This window comes from Beta vulgaris, chromosome 3 (genome assembly GCF_026745355.1).
Source record: "Beta vulgaris subsp. vulgaris cultivar EL10 chromosome 3, EL10.2, whole genome shotgun sequence".
NCBI lineage: Eukaryota > Viridiplantae > Streptophyta > Magnoliopsida > Caryophyllales > Amaranthaceae > Beta > Beta vulgaris.
In genome coordinates this window covers 35526690-35547724 of record NC_079204.1, presented here as the reverse complement: position 1 = coordinate 35547724, position 21035 = coordinate 35526690, and the positions used below count along the sequence as shown (strand labels likewise).

At 36.5% G+C, this 21035-nt stretch overlaps 1 protein-coding gene and 1 pseudogene across 4 annotated transcripts; both read left to right on the top strand.

Moving 5' to 3' along the window:
• The first annotated feature begins 82 nt into the window (after positions 1 to 82).
• LOC130590804 (photosystem I P700 chlorophyll a apoprotein A2-like) lies at positions 83 to 2993 on the top strand (annotated as a pseudogene).
• A 9388-nt stretch (positions 2994 to 12381) lies between these two features.
• LOC104884490 (probable protein phosphatase 2C 35) lies at positions 12382 to 20707 on the top strand. Of its 4 annotated transcripts, none has more exons than XM_010669145.4 (6): positions 12382 to 12494; positions 12923 to 13028; positions 13198 to 14141; positions 14853 to 14984; positions 19424 to 19791; positions 20192 to 20707. In XM_010669145.4, the coding sequence occupies exons 3-5, from the start codon at positions 13233 to 13235 to the stop codon at positions 19637 to 19639; spliced, it is 1257 nt and encodes a 418-aa protein (XP_010667447.1). In that variant the 5' UTR covers positions 12382 to 12494; positions 12923 to 13028; positions 13198 to 13232; the 3' UTR covers positions 19640 to 19791; positions 20192 to 20707. The 4 variants fall into 4 exon arrangements, with proteins under 4 accessions (XP_010667447.1, XP_048497370.1, XP_010667448.1 ...); XM_048641413.2 differs by having other exon boundaries at positions 12404 to 12494; positions 12971 to 13028; XM_010669146.3 differs by lacking the exon at positions 12382 to 12494 and having other exon boundaries at positions 12502 to 13028; positions 19424 to 19647; positions 19730 to 19791.
• Positions 20708 to 21035: the final 328 nt, after the last annotated feature.

Below are 21035 nucleotides of genomic sequence, written 5' to 3'. Positions count from 1 at the left end.
ACTTAAACGAATAAACAAGCTAGAGGTTCGTAACCCATTACCTTCTAGGTGGAATTGCCACAACATGGGCGTTCTTCTTAGCAAGAATTATTGCAGTAAGATAATGGCTAGGAGGATTTGAAAGTCATTATGGCATTATGATTTCCAAGGTTTAGCCAAGGCTTAGCTCAGGACCCCACTACTCGTCGTATTTGGTTTGGTATTGCTACCGCACATGACTTCGAGAGTCATGATGATATTACTGAAGAACGTCTTTATCAGAATATTTTTGCTTCTCACTTTGGGCAATTAGCAATCATTTTTCTGTGGACTTCTAGAAATCTGTTTCATGTAGCTTGGCAAGGAAATTTTGAATCATGGGTACAGGACCCTTTACACGTAAGACCTATTGCTCATGTAATTTGGGATCCTCATTTTGGTCAACCGGCTGTGGAAGCTTTTACTCGGGGGGTGCTCTTGGCCCAGTGAATATCGCTTATTCTGGTGTTTATCAGTGGTGGTATACAATTGGTTTACACACTAATGAAGATCTTTATACTGGAGCTCTTTTACTATTATTTCTTTCTGTTATATCTTTACTAGCAGGTTGGTTACACTTACAACCGAAATGGAAACCGAGCGTTTCGTGGTTCAAAAATGCCGAATCCCGTCTAAACCATCACTTATCCGGACTCTTCGGAGTAAGTTCCTTGGCTTGGACAGGACATTTAGTTCATGTCGCTATTCCTGGAGCTAGGGGAAAGTACGTTCAATGGAATAATTTCTTAGACGTATTACCACATCCTCAAGGATTAGGTCCCCTTTTTACAGGTCAGTGGAATCTTTATGCTCAGAACCCCGATTCAAGCAGTCATTTATTTGGTACTTCCAAGGAGCGGGAACTGCCATTCTAACCCTTCTTGGGGGATTTCATCCACAAACGCAAAGTTTATGGCTAACTGATATTGCTCATCATCATTTAGCTATTGCATTTATTTTTCTTGTTGCTGGTAATATGTATAGAACAAACTTTGGAATTGGGCATAGTATGAAAGATCTTTTAGAAGCACATATTCCTCCAGGGGGACGGTTGGGACGCGGTCATAAGGGTCTTTATGACATAATCAACAATTCGCTTCATTTTCAATTAGGACTTGCCCTAGCCTCTTTTGGTTTTATAACTTCCTTGGTAGCTCAACACATGTATTCTTTACCTGCTTATGCGTTCATAGCACAAGACTTTACTACTCAAGCTGCACAAGGGATTTTTACAAGAAAAAACTTCTTGGGCCCAACAAGAAGAAACAACCTCGACCACTAGGGATTTTAAACTCATCTTTCACTAATTAGGCCAAACAACTTTGTTACAACCTAATTCTAACTCGAGCCACACCTTGAGTTCCTAAACTCAAGTTCCTGAGCCACTGTTCCCTTAACAGCAGTTCCTCTCAACTTCACTCGAAGTTTTCTCACTCATATAGCTTACTCAAAGCCTCTCTTACAGAAACTTCACTCAAAGTTCCCTTACCCCAAAAACCAAAATACAATTGATCGAAATAAGCTTAGTGGAATTAGAGTAAGAAAGCAAAGAACAAATGGCTATTATGAGAGAATGAAGGCACTGACACTTAATTAGTTAAACTCACTTAATTACTTAGTCAGACACACTTTGGAACTCATTTAGACTTCAATATTTATAGTGACAATCATGAAGAACGTGGGAGTAAAACTCGATTACATGTTAAGTCCATTAACCCATGATGTTCCTTCCCCTAAGGAACACGTTTCTCATCATGTCCCATGATCCCATGATCTCATTTTGAACGTGGATATATTTTAGCCACAACTCCTAAAGATTAGGAGTTTCTTGAGTTTTATCCGAAAATCAGTTAGACATAAATCAGATTTTATTATTAAAACTGAATTTTTAATCTTTAAGAAAATATTATCTTTTAAACAAACTCTTTGAAAAACCGGATAATTATTTTCTTATTTTTTCCGAAAAAAACAAAATCTTTTCCTTAAACAGATTTTCTATTAAAACTGATTTTAAATTAGATAAAACTAATTTCCTATAATTTAGGCATGACTTACTCAATTGCATAATTGTACCGTTTATACTTTTGCACGCCTAAGTCTAGTTCCTTTTATAAACCAAGTTCCTTTAACAGATTCGTTTAGTGCCACTTAGTTTGTTCCTTAGAAAGGAACAAACTCCATTCTCAAATAAAACTGCCACTGTTCCTTACCATCCTTACTTTGTTCCTTTACACTGGAACTAGAAAATAAACGCCTAGCTTTTATTCTTCTTGATCCAATGCTTGCTCCAGTATCAACTTATAGAAACTTCTTTACTTAGCCTTTGAAATCCTCTCTTGACTTCTTCCTTGACTTCGTATTCTCCCAGTTCCTTTCATTGATACCTTAAACATCATACACTTAAATAACTCATTAGTTCACTACTTAGTTTGCATCTTTGTTTCTTTGTCATCATCAAAACTAGGGTTCAACATTTAGAAAGAATATGTAAACACAATTTTCCTAACTAGAACTAAGGGGATAGCTTGCATTGAATTATATACATTACAAATGTATCTACAAAACTTTTAGCCGCAATCACTGGGGGAGAAAAAAGAGACTGAACACTTATTGACGAATTATAGGTTCATGTAGAGAACATGGTGAAATAACTGAAATTTATTACGTAAATCAAGTGATGATAGCTTTACCTATGCATGGCTATAAAAAAAAAAAGCGCCTACTTATAACACCACCGAAACAAATTGATTTTCTCCTTCTAAATCACTATAAATACCATGCATCACCTAGTATTGTTTTGGCAAGAGCAACAAGGACAAAAAGAAAAAATGTAAGAAAGAGTAAAACAACAGATAAAAAGAAAGTGAAGAAGAACAATTTAACAATTGTCGTTTAGGTAGATTCTTAAATACCCCTTCTTAATGTTGTTTTGTTACAATAAGTTGTTATATTAACCTTTTTAGATAAACTATTAGTACTAAAAATAGTTTTTGCTTTAATAGTAAAGGTATATTATGATTTGCAAATAATGTGTTTATAATGCAAATGGTATTGTTACGTTATGATTTATATACAATGTGATTAAAAATATACTATCATATATGTGGTAACAATGATGTTATATAAATATGTTAGTATGATAAAATAAGATGGAGGTTTGTGTTCGAGAAAAGATGTTATTATGAGATGGAGGTTTGTGTTGGGAAAAATATGTTTTCATGAGATACACTAGGGAAAAAAAAGGAAGGGCTGCGGTTATTTAAAAACCGCAGCCCTATAAGTAATAAAGGTCTGCGTTTATTTAAAAAACGCAACCCTTTATTACTTGGAGGGATGCGGTTTTTTAAAAACACAGCCCTTCAAGTAATAAAGGGCTGCGGTTTTTTTAAAAACACAGCCCTCTAAATAATAAAGGGTTGCGTTTTTTTAAATAAACGCTGCCCTTTATGGGCTTTTTTTAATAACTTTATTTAAAAAGAATTGTGGGGATTTTAGGGTTTCTCACAAACTCATTTCATGCCTACTTATCTTCTCTCTCCTCATTTCACTCTCCTCATTTCTCTCTCCTCATTTCGCCCTATCTTCTCCCTCCTCTCATCTTCACGCCTAGCTTCTCTCTCCTTCCTCTCATCTTCTCTATCAACTCTCCAACCAAAGGATATCATATTTGCCTTCTTCCAAAAGCATATCTGCAAGATAACCAAAGGGAAAAATTCCACGTCAAATTCATGCTATGACAAACCACTAAAATTCTTTAACTTACCTTTGACTTGATAATGTCTGGCAAACAAAGATGAAATAGTTGCATAGGCCCGGAGTGCCATCTATGTTGTTGCTTTCTATAAGCTTCATATAGTTTTGATGCAAATTTTGGTGCAAATTTGAGTCTTCCTCTTTCGCCGGTCTTCTATCGTCGTCGTCGTAAAGTCTTCGTCGGCTTTCGAACGCCAAGCGAACGAAGACCGGCCACTATAACCAAGTAACTACTCAAATTTACTCCTACCTCTCTCGATTAATTTCATTATTCTTCTGCAAAATTTTTTGGGAATGCGTTCGTTTTCACCGGCCATTATTCTTCTGCAAACCAGGTAACCACGCCAAGCGAAAGGCGTTCTCTTCGCATCCAGATGTACTCTCTCTCCCTTCTCTTCATCTCCTCGTATTCACCGGCATTCGTATACACCGGCGTGCGTTCGTTTTTCACCGGCGTTCGTTCATCTCCACCGGCGCCGTCATGTTGGCCGTCGTTCGTGTTTCCAATCCACACTAACATTTCATAAGTTAGGGTTTCCAGATCTAATGTCATTTTCTCAATTTTTTTTCATTTTTTTTATTAATTCTATGTATCTCTAATGCTTTCATTTTTTTATATGTTTTGTAATTAAGATTTGTAAAATATTATTTTTATTGAATATATGATCGTTCGAGGTTCAAGATACTTAGAAATTTGATTACGAGAGGTTAACTCCATAATGAAGTAGTTTTTGTTATTATATATGTCAGTTTGTGATTTTGTTATAATTTTATTAGTTTGGAATTGATTTTGTGTCAATTTGACATAAAAAAGCAAAAAAAAAAAAAAAATTATTTTTATTTTTTTTCTAGTCTAAAAGGGCTGCGTTTTTAAACTAAAAACGCAACCCTTCACTTGAAGAAGGGCTGCGTTTTTAGTCCAAAAACGCAGCCCTTTTAGACCAGAAGGGTTGCGTTTGTGTGTAAAAGCGCATCCCTTCTTTTATGTGAAGGGCTGCTATGGAAAGGGTTGCTGTCAAAAAACGCAGCCCTAAGGGCCTTTTTAACCGCAACCCTTCCTTATTTTTCCACTAGTGATAGAAGTTTGTGTTGGAGAAAAAAGTTATGTAGATATTATATGGAGTGACGTACATCAATGTAGGGGTGTGCACATGGATTTGTCGAGAGAGGCTAAAGGCCTGAAAATATTATTATCCGACGCACGTCAATGTAGGGGTGTGCACACGAGATTTGTCTAGGAAAAAAAATACAACAAGTGATTTTTTTATATAATTGATGCAAAGTGTTTTAACATGGTATTGGAAATGTATTGGACCTTATTGGGGTGATCTTTATAAAATGTATTATTTTCCGATACTAGTGATGGGAATGGGCAGGAGTAAGGAATATAAAATATTAGGATTAATATATTGTATGTTGTTATCTCGTGTTTTATAATGTTAGTAGCGTGTTTTATTTTGTTTTCGCGTAATATTTCTATTATTAGGAATACGGCCACAATGTCATTTACACTCTATAATATCTTGTAATAAATTATAAAAGGTAATATTTCATTTGATCCTGGTACCGGCATGTAATATTGTTATTGAAATTACTTAGAAATTACAGGGTGTTATAGGAGGCTTGGGCCCAAGAAATGTGCAACACGCACTAACCTTCAAACAAGCATGGCAGATTTATAACAATCCTGGCCTATTACTGAGCAGAATCATGAAAGCAAAATATAGTGATAGCTCAATCAACCTGACCATCAAAGGGAAAAAGTCAGTTGTTATGTCATGGGGTGCAAGAGGTATGTGGCATTCGGCAAACATGATAAAAGTGGATGTGCGAACAAGCTAGATGGTCCACCGCAACAGGTTTCGGACTTAATAACAGAAGAACGGGATTGGAATAGGAACAAGATCTTCAACATTTTTGAAAGATATAGTGCAAGAAGAATCTAGGCAACACATATAAGTAGGTCTCATGAGGAAGATAGAATGTTCTTGGCTGGAACATCTATTGGGAACTATACAACAAAGTCTGGATACTGGTTGCAAATTATTAAAGGAGAGGAGATAAGACCTCACGGAATCTGGATCAAGATATGGGATATGAACCTCTACCCTAAGATAAAACTACACATTTGGAGACTGTGTAAAAGAGGCATGAAGTCCACGAAATATCTATTTAGGGAGTGAGAGTTATCTAAGAGATATATGGAGGAGCGGTTCCTTAGGCGTAAGAATGGATTAAGCTACATGTATCCCCTTGAAGGACTGGATGAAGAACCTTTTTTCATACTTTATTGGCTTAAAAGATGGGGTGACCAGGCTTGTCGAACAATGATCATTATAGCATGGAGCATTTGTTTGCATAAGAATAAGATAATGTTTACGAACCAGAAGACAAATCTAGAGATAATCGGCGAAAATAAGAACATGGGAAGAAAAATGTCTTGCTTCCGCTAAATACCAACAAGACTTGTTGCAAATAGGGAAAAGGAAAGGGGGAAACAAACCCCAGGTCTAGGGGTTTGGCAAGACAACTGAGACAAAAAACAAATAGGGTCCTTTTCTAGGTGGATGGAGCGTGGAAAAAGAACAAAAGATTGGGGAAAAATAAAGCGGGCCTCGGGTCAGTACTAGATATCTATAATACCACTCGAAATCACTCTCAACCAACCATATCGAACTCTCCACGTCAAATTGAGCTACAAGCCATTTGAAGTGTCGTGAATGAGGCACAAAACATTTAAAGTGCTTAATAGGGACATAAGCTTATTATTATTTTTGAGTCTGAATTGTTGTTCACCTCTATCCTTATTAGCTAGTAGCTAAAGCATAACTTTTTTTGAAAATGAGACAAGCAAGAGTTTTCAAGAAAAATAAAAAGAAAAATAAAGTGAATAAAATTGAGTTGAAATTCTTTGTTTGGATTCCATAAAAGGAGAAAGGAGATATGAGAAATGAAAATTGTTTGTAGTTGTGTTGAAATTTAATATATTGTGTGGCTTGTTTTATTAAAGTTGTAGTAATACTTCACTTCACAGCACATTCCCAAATATTTACCGCACCTACTACCATGAGCCTTATTATATGATTTGTTTGCATGTATAGTTACCGAACGTGGAGAGATAACTCAAGCTTATGAACTAACTTCATGGAATCTAACAATTGAGTGTCGTGATCACCATACATGAGTGTGAGAGTTGGGATGGAGCACTTTGGGTTGGATGAAAGTAGTCATTTTAACTGCTTGGAGTTTGTGTTACAAATGAGTCTAGAACCCGACCCTTCTCATTGATTTCTAGTGCATATCTAGTGGCCTCTTGTGATTCTTATCCATGATTGGTGTTCATTTGTTGAGCTTTTACATATTGTGATTTGTGTTATGCTTGGATTTGATCTATAATCACCTAAAGGTTATTTGCAACAATTTTATGTTGGGGTGAAACGAAAACAATTGCTTCCTTGAACTCTTGATTTTCATAAAAGTTTGGCTTAGGGACAAGCAAAAGTCTAACTTGGGGGAGTTTGATGTGCTTATTTTATATAGAGTTTTTACCCCCGTCCCTCATTGATTATTGGTATTAATTGCACTCTTTGGAGCCATTTTTAGTACTAATGTGCTCCTTGTAGTGTGTTTGTAGTTTCAAGTTTATCATTGTAGAAATTAGCCTATTTGGGTGCATTTTCTAATCATTTATACCACCACAAGAGATGATGTACTTTTGAGAACACGAGCATTGAGTTGGAAGATTTTTGAAGCAAAGCGAATAGTGAAAGAAGTAGAAAAATGACTCTTGTCCACTCTTTTGATGATAAATCAAGTTCTACAAATCCGAATTTAGTAATTTTAATTGTGTTAGATTCTACACTTCAAGGAATTTCCAAGACTGGCCACTTGCCTAATTACGAGGGATAACGAAGGAGTTATGGCGTTTTAAAGATAGAGAATCGTGTTGTTTTGTACCTACTGATCGCTCGATCGGGTGAGTGTTGCCCAGACAGGTGGGGCGACCTATACTTAGCCAATTTCATCGTCTTGGACAAGCTTTGGAAGAAAAGAATTTACTGGCGGGACTGGCCCAGCGCATCTTTCCCGGGTAGGTCAAGTGAGTCGATGTTTTGTGAAGAAAAAGGCAACTGAAGGCCACCTGGTCGAATAAGATCCCGCCCGGTTGGGCGAGATGAAGATTTTAAAAAACCTGACAACCACTACATCTGGTGTAACACCCGACTCATCCGGAGTCAAGTCTATCGTCACCAATGCGCATCCAGGGCCAACAACTATCCTCAATAACCAACACAAGTTTTTCCGGCACATTTTTTCCTCACTCATGCACACCGCGAGAAACTTCCTAGGAGGTTACCCATTCCTAGAATACATCCAGCCAAGCACGCTTAATTGTGGAGTAGCTAAAGAAATGAGCTCTCTAAAAGAAAGATGCGTCTTGTAGGAATGAGTAGCCTATTAAATCCCTTTAAATCAATCATGAGGCGTATTACATACACTCCACTTGAGAACAACAACGCCCTCGTTGCGCCTGAGGATTCCACCTATATGGCATATGGCATGTGGGTCACCCCAGCCTAAAGACTGATCGCCGGAGACTCCAGATATTCGGTCTAACGACCTCTGGGTCACTCCTTATGACAATGCAGCCCTAGAATCCTCCCCCACTAGGCGTCTGAGAACTCCTAATATTCGGCCTTACGGCCTTAGGATCACCCAAACACGCGGTCGTAGGATTGCTCTGATACCATCTGTAACACACGACCTATCTGGAGTCGAATCTATCGTCACCAATGTGTATCCAGGGCCAACAACTGTCCTCGATAACCAATACAAGTTCTTCTGGCGCATTTTGTCCTCATTCATGCGCACACCGAGAAACTTTCCAGGAGGTCACCCTTTCCTGGACTACTCCCAGCCAAGCACATATTGTGGAGTAACTAAGGAAATGAGCTCTCTTAAAGAAAGATATGCATCTTGTTGGAATAAGTAGCCCGCTAAATCCCTTTAAAGCAATCATGAGGGGTATTACATCAGGTGAGACGAAGATTTTACTATACCTGACAATTGCCTGGTCGGGTATAAAATTAGCCCCGTTAGGTTGGGCAAGTCATTTTTTGAGCGGTTTAAGCGCGTGTTGCACATTTTCCGACTTTAATATAAATAGTTCTCCTTTTGTGGAGAAAGACTACATTTTATTATATTATTAAGTTTTATTAGCTTTAGACCTAGTTATTTTGCCAGCACATTGAAGATTTCAATAGAGTAATCGTTTTCAAAAGTCGTTCTTCATTGGTATTGTCTCTCATCTCTTACTATTCCCTTTTTAATTCTTCATTATTATTCCATCACGCTTGCGTATATTATAGTTATTATGTCTTCCCTAGTTATGAGTGAGTAGTTTAATTTCTAGGGGATTGGGGTTCTACACTAGTAGAATAATTGCTTATTGCTGCGGTTTTACCCATAAGCAACAATATATCATGTAAAAAGAAAAGGTAAAATATAAAATAACCATATTGCTGTAGTTTCTACTAAAAACCGCAACAATATGGTTTCAACGGGAATTTTTTTGAAAAAAAGTTGACTTCTTGATCATACATATTGTTGCGGTTTTTGGCCGAAATCGCAACAATATATTAAAATAATATTAAAAAAATAATATTTTAATATATTGGTGCGGTTTTTAGAAAAAACTGCAGCAATATCCCCATTTATTTCATATAAGAGGCGTTAGGGTTTAGGGGACACTTGCATTTCAGTTGTTTTTCTCCTTTCTCTCTCCTCCTTCAAATCTCTTTCCCTCTCAGCCTTCTTCATTTCGTCGTTCTTCTTCATCCTCGACTTGCCTTCACCCTTCTCAGCCCGTCGCCCTTTCACCAGAAGAATTTGTCCGTTCAATTCGCCGCATCAAAGGAGAGAGAGAGAGAGGAGTTCGAGAGTTTCATTTGATATCGCCTCGTCGCAACACCGGCGCTTCGTTCGCCTCGTCGCAACACCGGTGCTTCGTTCCTCACTCTCCAGATCTCCGGTTCGTTTGTCGTTTCCACCGTCCATCTTCGTCGTTCTCCATCTTCATCACGAGAAACTTTTTTTTTTCGTTTTCCAGATCTATTTTTTCGCAATGGCTTTTCACGAGAAACAAGTTTTTTTCGCAATGTCGTTCTCCAGATCTGTTTCATTTCCCTTTTTTTCGCTTTTTTTTTCGTTTTTATTTTTCGTTTTTGTTTTTGTTTTTCGTTTTTTCGTAATGGTCGTTCTCCAGAATTTTTTTTTCCGTTTTTTAATCTGTTTGTAGATTTTGTTTTAGATTTTTTTTTGATTTATTGTAATATATTTTTTGTTTCAGATTCGTTTCTTATTTTTTTTAGATCAGTTTCTTATTTTTTTTGTAATATATTTTTTGTAATTAGTCATTTAGTTGTAAGGTTGTTTTTTTATTTTCCCTTTTTCCTTTTTCATTTGACTTTTTGATCTTTTGTATTATTTATGTAACTAGTTTATTTTATCTTAATATGTTAATGAGATTCATATGTTATTTCATCTTTAGTTTGTCTTTGAATTTGGTGGATAGTGAATGGGTAAGTTGCATAGTTTTAATATTTCAAATTTAATTGCAAAATGCAAAAAAAAAAAAAAAATTTACCTGTACCGGGACCTATTGCTGCGGTTTTGAGCAAAAACCGCAGCAATAGGTTGTGATTTTTTAATAAAAAAATAAATTTATTGTTGCGTTTTGGTTAGGAACCGCAGCAATATCTTGGCCTATTGTTGCGGTTTGAAACCGCATCAATATATTAATTACCTATTGTTGCCCCCTTAATTGCAGCGCAGCCAAAACCGCCGCAATAGGCCACTTAATGACCGCATCAATAAGCATTTATTCTACTAGTGTTATATGCATATAAGAGATTGATTGAATAATCGTTTTGCTTGTAAATTTCATCTGATTCTTATTGTTGAGTTGGTTTTGTTAATCTACAAGTTCGGCCAATTTTTTTTGATCATTATTGCAATACAAAATTATAGACCGAGAAGTAGGATTTTGTATAGGCTCTCAATAGTAGGCTAAGCGATCTATGACTATGTGAGAACGGCTTAGTCAGCTTTGAGGGAGGTAATGTTCGAGAGAGATTACATGTACCCTAGTTAATTAGATTGATTTATTGATTTTCTTTAGTCATTCTTGATATCATGAATTGCATACATGGTGAACCATTTTCCTACTTCTTCACCTACTTGATTTCTTGATTTGATTATTTGTTTAGTTCAATAAACCAACTTCCTTTTTTTTTTTTTGTTTATCTAATCTAGTTAGTATAGTATTATAGTTTAGACATTATAGTATAGTTATCTCCCTGTGGATTCGATCCTGACTTCCTTAACTACTAGTTAGTGGACCTTAGGTTATTTTTTTTATTAGCTGATATATAGTTCTTTAGCCTACTAGTATCAATTCGGGTTGTTGGTTCATTTGAGGTTGACCCACATCGACCCGGGTGTGCTCAGGGTTGGGTCATGTTCGGGTCAAAATGTTCCCCACGAGTCAGGTTTAGATCCAGTCGATTCCATCTGCGCGAAGTCATATGCTAGCGAGTCATCTTACGATTATGTTCCAGCTGGGAGTACCATTTTCTGGTCGGTCTATATCGGGTTAGGATGCCTCGTGGACGAATTTTAGACGGGTTCGTGCGGGTCAATTTGGTTTCATGGATGCTTTGGTTGGCTTCAATTCTGGTTGAGTTCGACTAAGGGTTTAGGATTTAAAGTTTTTGATATTATTGTGTGGGCCAACCTTGTTTGCACCGTTCACGCATATAGTGACATGAAACCATAATCTAGAACTTTGGCGTAATCTAACTTTATTTTTTCATCTTCAATATTTTAAAAATTATTATCATCATTGAAGATTTGGGTTAAATCCAAGTCAAGTCAAAAACAAGTCGGAACAAATCAGGTATTTATTATGTATGATTGGGTTTTGGGTCGCATTTGGGTCTTAGATTACCGTGTTCAATCGGACACAGTTTGCATTAGGGTGGGTATAATAGGGTTAGGATATGATTTGTTGAGTGTCAGTGAGGTCTAGTTGATGTCCGGTCACGTCTCAATCTAATATCGGGACCGAATCAAACTAGGTTCAGGCTGAGTAGGTATCAGGTTAACCCATGTATCGGGTCTGTTTTTTACATTTCAAATTAGGTCCACACTAATATAGTGTGGATTGTGAACGAGATCTATTTTTTACAATTTCAATAAACTCCGAATTTATTAAATAAGTCAAACCAACCGGGCATGATTTAAGGAAATTAACTAGTTATTAGGCCCGGGCTATGTCCGGGTAAGAAAAAAATTCATTTATTAATATAATACTTTATAATAATAACACTAAATACAACTTAGCCTATGTGGTTAAAATTTTTGTATATGTACTTGAGGTCTCGGGATCAAACCATATACTGTGCAATTTCTTAATTTTTTTATTGTACTTAGATTACATTAACTAAAACTCCATAGGAAAAGTGCAACGTGGCACAGTTTTTTGTTTTCGTACACCTTTTAATATATTTGTATAGATTTACATTTGAACAACAAATTAGTTACTAGATTATTGACACTCAGTCAGCAAATCTTCAAACCCCATTTTATCATCCAGTAGTTTTTCTTGCTCTTTCCCATTTGCAAGATTTTCCAATGCCTTCATTGTTACTGTCACTATTACTGTAAGTGCTCATTTTCATTCTCGGAAGTGGGGTTTGTTCGAGCAACCCCGTTCTCAGTCTTACCTGCATAGAATTAATCAATCTTTAAATTCCCTTATTAAAAAAATCCCATTTTTTCTGCTCTTCTCTTTGTATGTGAGACTATTTCCTTACTCTAGGGTTTGAAAATTTGATGAATAATTCTTTATCTTTGAGCCCCTCATCTTGTTCTTCCCCATAAAAAACGAAGTTCTTTTCTTTTATAATTTCTAACCCACATTCCCAGTTGCGAAAAATAAAAAACAATAGTTTGAAAGAATTAGTCTTTTAAGTTTCCGTTTCAATTGAGTAGATTTTATTTTTGGGTTTTGATTATTGTTTGGATTGTTCTTACAATTTTTTCTTCTTTAGTCATCATTTCTTCGTGTGTAATAAATTTTGATTTGAAGGGATTATTGGAAGAAGATTATCAATTGGGCTGTTTGTTCCTACGTCAGATTCTTGCAAAGAAGTTGCTTCTTCTGCTGCAACAAATACTTCTTCTTTCCATTTCTGGTAAGAAACTGTTCTTTCTAAGCAACATCATGCTGGTTTCTTATTACCTGTTTGACTTTCTTGCTATGAGATGCAATGATTTGGTTTATTGTTATTCATGCTTTCTTTGTTGTTTTTGTCGTTCTTTTTTGGGGTCCGTCCTGTTGAATGCTCTGGGGTTGGTATGAAGATGTGGAAGTAGAAGTTGTTGGTGTAGTGTAAGAGATGGGTTGTGTTTTTGGTAAATGCTGTAAGAGACCTCATGTAAAAGGAAAGGAAAACGGGGTGCCATGCCGTCAATCAGGTGTTCAAGGAACACCTGTTTTTGCTGAGAGATCATTGGAATGTATCTCTGTGCCTTCACACAACTTCAGTTTGGAGTACTCGGTCCTTACACAACGAGGATATTATCCCGACTCACCTGAAAAAGAGAACCAAGATAGTTATTGTATTAAGACACGATTGCATGGGAACTCAAATGTTCATTTCTTTGGAGTGTTTGATGGGCATGGGCAATTTGGTGCTCAGTGCTCCAATTATGTCAAGGACAAGCTAGTAGATATTCTGTGCAGTGATTCGACTCTGTTAGAAGATCCTGTAAAAGCTTACAATGACGCTTTTCTTAGAACAAATGAGGAATTGCACAACAGTGACATAGATGATGCAATGAGTGGTACAACGGCGATTACTGCTTTGGTAATTGGGGATACACTTTATGTTGCAAATGTGGGCGATTCTAGGGCTGTGATTGCTCTTAAGAATGGGGATAAGATAATTGCACAAGATCTGTCTCGTGATCAGACTCCATTCAGGAAAGATGAATATGAGAGGGTGAAGTTGTGCGGGGCACGAGTTTTGAGTGTCGATCAAGTAGAGGGTCTAAAAGATCCAGATATACAAACATGGGGTGATGAGGAGACTGAAGGCAGTGATCCTCCAAGATTGTGGGTGCAAAATGGAATGTATCCCGGGACAGCATTCACAAGGAGTGTTGGAGATAGCACAGCCGAAAAAATAGGTGTTGTAGCTGCGCCAGAGGTGTCAGTGATTCATCTTACACCAGATCATTTGTTCTTTGTCGTTGCAAGTGATGGTGTTTTTGAGTTCCTACCGAGCCAGGAAGTTGTTGATATGGTATGTTAATCCAATTGAACATTGGAAGTGTGCCCTTACTCCTTTATTCATTTTGCTGCTCTGAGTTGATGTTATGTGGATACATAATTTCTTTCACTGAATATGCTTCTTTTGTATCATATAAATGCATAGAAGTAGCATGATAGCATCAGTCTCCTGTAAGTTATCCATGATTTGCTTTGCTTTCCTTGGTGCTGTCTCTTTGACGTGGTTAAGATTAAGCCACGATGTTATTGTCATATTGATAGTTTGACTATAAGTGATATAGAGATCTAAAGACTAGCCTTTCTCATGGTTGAGATCACAAATTGTAATGTTACAGGCTCACAGCTCCATTATTATTGCTTGATAGCTATTTTGCTCTTGCTAAAAGCTCCTTTGTTTACGAGTGCCTTAGTTTTGCTTATAAACAATTGCATAACTTTGGCTAATGTGATGGACCGATGGTTGGATCAGGCTTTAGTCTAAGGCAATCTAAAGCACCCACAGTTTGACATCTCATTTTCTGGTAACATCATTGTTAACAATATGCTATGCTGGAAGAAGCATAACATACTCTTGAACTATCAATTTATGATCTAGATGCCAGTCACTTATCTTTGCTATCTGTGCTTTGGTTAGAGATTTTGAGTTCATATGAACTAAGTTTTATAGCAATTTATAAGTTGGGCATATCTAATTCTGTTTTCATTTGTTCACATGTGTGTTTAGGTTTCCAATCATCAAGACCCTCGGGATACATGTTCTGCAATAGTAGGAGAGTCTTACAAACTATGGTTAACCCATGAAAATCGTACTGATGATATTACTGTCATCATTGTGCACGTCAAAGGTCTCTCCAGCGTATGTATCTCTTTGAACTACTTATGACTGTTATCGTCATTTGGGTCACATATTGAATAGAAATTTTACACTTATGCTCTTTACCACATACTAAAGAATTAAAATGATACTAGACTCTGAAAATTCCTTAATATCATGATTATTTTGTCACTTAAACTCATGATACACTTATTATTTAGATAAGCATCGTTTGTCTCTCCCCTATTATTCTCTTTTGCTTCTTGGTACTCATCAAAAAGAAATAGTTTGAGTATTCGTTATGAATGTGTGGGCCTTATAAATTCTTGTTTGGATGTTTAAACCAATATCTCCAGCTTGTAGTAAATTGAAGAGGTTTTGTCAGACATCAAGGTCATTCAATTTAAGAAGGGCAGAAGCTAATGAAATTGGACACATCTCCCATTCAACACTCCAATATGTTTTTACCAATACAACTTAACTAAAACTAGTAAAATTCCAAATCAGATTATAATCACTATACACATATAAAACTTTAAAAGTCCCAACTTAAAATTTTTGGATTCAAGTAATAGATCAATGCTTCTATGTTAGTATGTGTAACTTTAACTTTTGGACTCTAGTTTTGACTTTAAAACTCCAATATGTTTAGTCAATACTCAATACTATTCCTAAAATTGAAATTCTTTAGAACCTAATGCTTCTATGTTAGTATGTGTAACTTTAACTTTTGGACTCTAGTTTTGACTTTAAAACTCCAATATGTTTAGTCAATACTCAATACTATTCCTAAAATTGAAATTCTTTAGAACCTAGTCCAGACTATTTTTGCCATCCAACTTTGACTGTAGCTATGAAAAGTTTGAGATTCTTGGATTTTGGGTAATGGAGGCATTTCTGGTGTTAGATGGTTAGGTTTTTGGGTTTTGATGAATGATGATGGTAAGGGAAACTTCAATGTTTGGTTTGATGGGGTCTGAAAAAGGAGGAAAGGAGTTGGAGAGGGAAGTATGTCAACCAAAGTGGTTAGAAAGAAAAATGGGCAGAAAAAAAGAGGAATGGAGGTGTCACCCATTCAATAAACTCTCTTCTCTCGTGTCCCTCAGACTACTCGGATGATGCGATGCCTTTAAAGCGATAGAACTGAAACTATGGTGTATAACATTACCAATCTTTGATCTCCAATATTGAAAATTAAATGCACGTGCAGGCTTCCAATGATTTTTTGGATTTACTAACCAAATTTGGTAGCTTTTTCTAGAATTTACGAGATAATTTTAGTCTTTTGTTTGTTTGTTTGACTGAATTTCAAAGGATATCAAGCTCAATGATGAATGCATAAAAATTACCTTTTTACAGCTGATTTTAATTCTTAAATGGCAAGAAAAGACTATTGAAGTGTAAATGGTTCTTTATAGAAAGGGGGATAGATCAGCTAAATCGAAATCTTCACTCACTCACTATTAAGTAGAATAGTTTTTTAGATATACATTATTTATAATCACGCTTCCTCAACAAAACAAATGCAACCTTCGGAAAAGCATTTTTTTTACATAAAGGTGGCCTATAGTAGGCATCATTTGCTAAATCAAAATTTTAAGACGTTCCTAACTTGAAAGGTTACTTAAGTTATTGAAAGTCATTTGTTCTGAAATCCCTTAATTGTTGGGCTCACGGGGATCTTACAAATAAATTGAAAAGCTCAATATCCTGTAAAAAGCTTAGGTTGCATATCTGAAGTCTAAATCAAGGCAAAATCTTCATGCACACTGCTTCCGCAGCTCAGGCAGTCAAACACTGCTTGTGCAGAGGGGCTGGCTGGCAGGGTGTGGACTATGTGGAGCTTTGGACTACAGGTTTTGGCCATGCATGTTTCTGCTTTGACATAGCTTTCTCGTAGTCATACTGACCCCTATCAACAAACTCAGACTAAACCAAATGCTTTCAACCTACCACAGTCTTGTTTCAGAGCTATTTGCCACCAGAAGCACCACCCAACGAGCTAGGCCCGAGCTTAAACACAGTCCCGTAGCTTTAAGTAAAAACTTGAATTACAAGCTAGAACAAAGTGTCATGGCTCCTGCATTGTTTATCAATGATGCAGCATTTAGATATGCATTGGACCTCCCTTCTCTAAAAAAAACTGTCCATGAATTCTGCCTTAATCAAGATACAAACAGGCAATGGAAGTTCTCTCCTTTGATGTGTCCCTTTCCAAAGAACTCCAACAAACATCAATGGTGATTAAATAGCCTTCAACTTTAACTCTCTTGCTCATCCATTAAAAACCAATCTCAATCTAGTTTGTAAACATCAAAACCCGGAATCTCGAGATGTGGGTAAGTTCCCACAAATATTTCAGGCCTTCAAACATATTCAAGCTCTAATTATATCCTTTCTTACTTGTATCAAGTACCTCGATTTGGCAATGAGGGTTGCAAAACAATTACCACTTGCATCTTGAACCTCGTTTTCAACAATAGGTTACAGTTCTACACCTTGAAGCTGCTCGCTCTATGATAAATTGATGGAAGGATCTGACCTTTGCACAACAATGTCATGGACTTCTTGCTGCTCCTCTTCTACCTTGTTAATTGCTTAATCAATACTCTTCTGGTGCTCTAATCAGTTGTAACTAAGCTCACCTTGGTCCATGTCTTGAGGAAGAAAATATCACCTTGAACCTGCCTTTATTGATTACTAGTCTTATATGCACGCGATGCGTGCGATAATGTGTGATAGCATATGAAGTAGAAAATAAAATTAATTGGGTAGAAAAATTGTCTTTACATTTTGTTTTCTCAAAAAACTGATGTTTAGTTTAAATGTCATACTTTCCCCCCTTTTTTCATTCAAATGAAATAGTTAATTATCTCCTTATTTTTTTTCTTTTATTCCTTTTTCTATTTTTTTGTGTCCCCCATGTGTTGCCTTATATAATAGAGATAATCAGGATTTAGGAACCACCAAAGCTGATTCAGGCTTTTCCTAGATTTCATGCTAGCACCACACATTGGTTTCTTCTCTTCTTTGGTTGAACCAACTTTTTCTCCATGTATATCCATGTATGTATGTCATATTTCTGGTCAATGTTCTGAAGTCACTCATCATAATTAGGACACTTGTTATGGTGATGATCTAAACCTTGACGTCCTGAACATGTAACCCATACAATCGATTTTCTTAAAGAGAAACATAACTTACCATGCTCTCACTTCTCAGGAACAAATTTGGGACTATCTTCGAAGCAGAGGAAAAGAATAAGCTTTGAGTTTGAATAATGTAATTACTTATTAGTACTCAAAGTAACACTGTCACCAAGGCTTATCAATACCAAAGAGATATACTAGGCTAGCTTTGATACCATTTTAATGCTTAACAGAACACATGATAGATCAACTATATTGAAAGTCCACTTACATTAAAGTTGGGATTTGTTTAGTTTTAAGCTTCTTTGCTTAGTACTTCGTAGCCAAAAAAGAATAGTGTCAGTTCACTCTGTGAACGACTTGTTTTGATTAGCTAAAGCGATTTTCTACTTTTCTCTACTAAAAAGCTGTAACTATTACATACTTCATATGCAAGCTAATAGTTTCATTTTGTTATTACATATGCTTAGGGAGGCCCTCATTAGGCTAATTGAATCCTATTTGCGAAATCTGGACCATACGAAACATAAATCAATGACTAGGATCACCCATGGGTGAGCATGTGTGGCTTAGGTTGCTTGGCTACATTAATATAAATAGCCCAGTTAACATTTTTGTAAAATGGTTGTGATTGCGAAACGGAACTCTACAAGATCAAGTGTTTTAACATTCAACAGTGCTCCGCCATGCATATTGGCATGACCATTCTGTTTTAACACTTTTGAGCTGTATGGAACTCCTTGCTATTTTGCATTGCTGCTGGAGGAGAGGGGTTACGCTGCCATGTATATTTTGCTGTGAATTTCTGTTTGCTCTATGTTGGTGATATTCTGACTCCTAAGGGAACTTGAGTCTAACTATAAACTCGTAACTACATCTGTCAAGCTTATGAAGTAAATGAACGCTTTTGAAAAGAAACCAGCCTTCATATCTCTATTGTAAAATAGATTCTACAAAAAAAAGTAGCAAGGGAGAGCTTAAGTTTTTTTTAGTGTGTTTAGAGGTTTATAATTAATTGCGGAAGGTGTTTGATATTAGGAATGTGACTGCCTGACTGGGACTGGGACTGGGACTGGGACTGGGACTGGGACTGGGACTGGGACTGGGACTGGGACTGGGACTGGGACTGGGACTTGGGGGAATGGAATCCAATTTCGATGGGTATTGAAGCCTGCTTTGATGGTCTTGTAACCACATATCTGTGCTATGTAACGTTAACCATTTACTTTTAAAAGTGCATCTAAAACTTAAACTCCATTGTTAGAAGTACAAGCATCCTTATTTCTTTGCTTGATGTATCTGTGTTTTCTGTCTTCTCTTTGATTATTGCAGTCAAATATAGGGCCCTCTGCTGTAGTGAGCAAGGCAGATGCAAAACCACCTATAGCGAGGTTGGAAAATGCTGCTTCTGACATATCTGTTACTACTAGATCGGACATATACCAGTCAGCAGGAAGTAGTTTTTCAGATCAGCATCCTAGTCGACCTATGATCTCTGCCGGTCAAAGCGCTGTTGCTCAATCTCCATTATATTCTCGACCGGCATGAAGAGCAAGGTCTGTGTGCATCTTTTGAGGAGGATCCCTATTGTTTGTAATTGGACGTCGCAAATGATTTTTCCCTGTCTATTCATGGCAGCTATGCGGGTTGGATTGATTTCAAGAAGCGCTGATCGTTTATATTGATCTCCTCATGACGCGGTAGGGTTCTGGTTCTTTGCTATGCTTTTAATATATTTTTGAATCTCCTGGTAATGCTAGTTGCTTTTGGCGTTCATATAGTGCTCTATATTGTTGTTAGTGGGACTTGCTTATGGTAAATTAGACGATGACCATCTCATATCCCTTTTTCCGTCGACTTTCATGTCATCTTTGTTCCAGATCTTTTGAATAGAGTGAGAAGATGACCTAAGGGAAGGCTAATCAATAGCAATGTTAAGCTAATTCTCATAGGATATCCAATGATTTAGTTGTACTTCAATTTTCATCTTGATTTTCGAGCTCGTTAGTGACAACACTCAGCAGTTAATACTTGGTTAAAGTTTGGCATAGTAGGATTCTCATGGTACTAAATGACTTTTATATTGGTTGCTTTTGTCAGATAACTGTAATGATTGGTCAGCGCTGCTACGGACCAGAAAATGCAGGGTGTTGTGTCCTCTCTTAAACTTTGCTTGGAGCATATTTACTATACGCCTTGGCTTGCTAATGTTTGCTTCCAAGTTTTTTACTGGGAGAGCAAGTATTGCCATTTTCTGGATGAAGTATGTCCTCGGAAGTGAATAAGATTGGAGGTGGTGCATGGCATTTTTCCGTCATGTGTTTCTCTTTGCCACCTACAACTAACATTTCTCAGTTTCATGTTTTGACCAAAAATCATGAAACTTCGGCAAGAGCAGTTCACAGATGGGCACGTCAGCACAGTTGATACTGCATTTTATGTTTATGCATAGTTTTAAATAAGCATGTAGGCGAAAAAAAAAATCATGTTTGACAACCATGATGTAGCTTAAAATCTTGAAAAACGTTTGTGGATTATCAAACTCCGTATTGGTAATTCATGGTTACTGTTACTGATTCTAACTGTGCAATTATCGAATTCAATCTTCTGCTGGTATGTACTTTTGTGCTACTTTGGCAGCGGAATATCACATATGCTGAAAGAAAGCCATTTAATGTAATTAGCTTTAAACCCGTGTAAATAATTTTTTGTTTTATAAGTTTCAGATTTATGATATTTCCCATAAAATTATAGTCGGAATTTTATAATTGATCACTAAAATATTAAAGACATAAAACTAGTGAGTTAATAATTTAGCCTATGTATTAATCATAAATAAATAAAACTAAAGAGGAAATATGTTTCCACCTCCGTTTAGAAAGAATGTGTTACCCAATTTATTATAAACAATATATTTAATTTATTATTGTTATTGTTATTGTTA

What these genes read in the sequence shown, in the direction of transcription:
- LOC104884490 (XM_010669145.4), top strand. Translation starts at nt 13,233, where the DNA reads ATGGGTTGTGTTTTTGGTAAATGCTGTAAGAGACCTCATGTAAAAGGA. An exon ending in GCCAGGAAGTTGTTGATATG is followed by an intron (nt 14,142 to 14,852) that starts GTATGTTAATCC and finishes ATGTGTGTTTAG; the next exon opens with GTTTCCAATCATCAAGACCC. An exon ending in ACGTCAAAGGTCTCTCCAGC is followed by an intron (nt 14,985 to 19,423) that starts GTATGTATCTCT and finishes TGATTATTGCAG; the next exon opens with TCAAATATAGGGCCCTCTGC.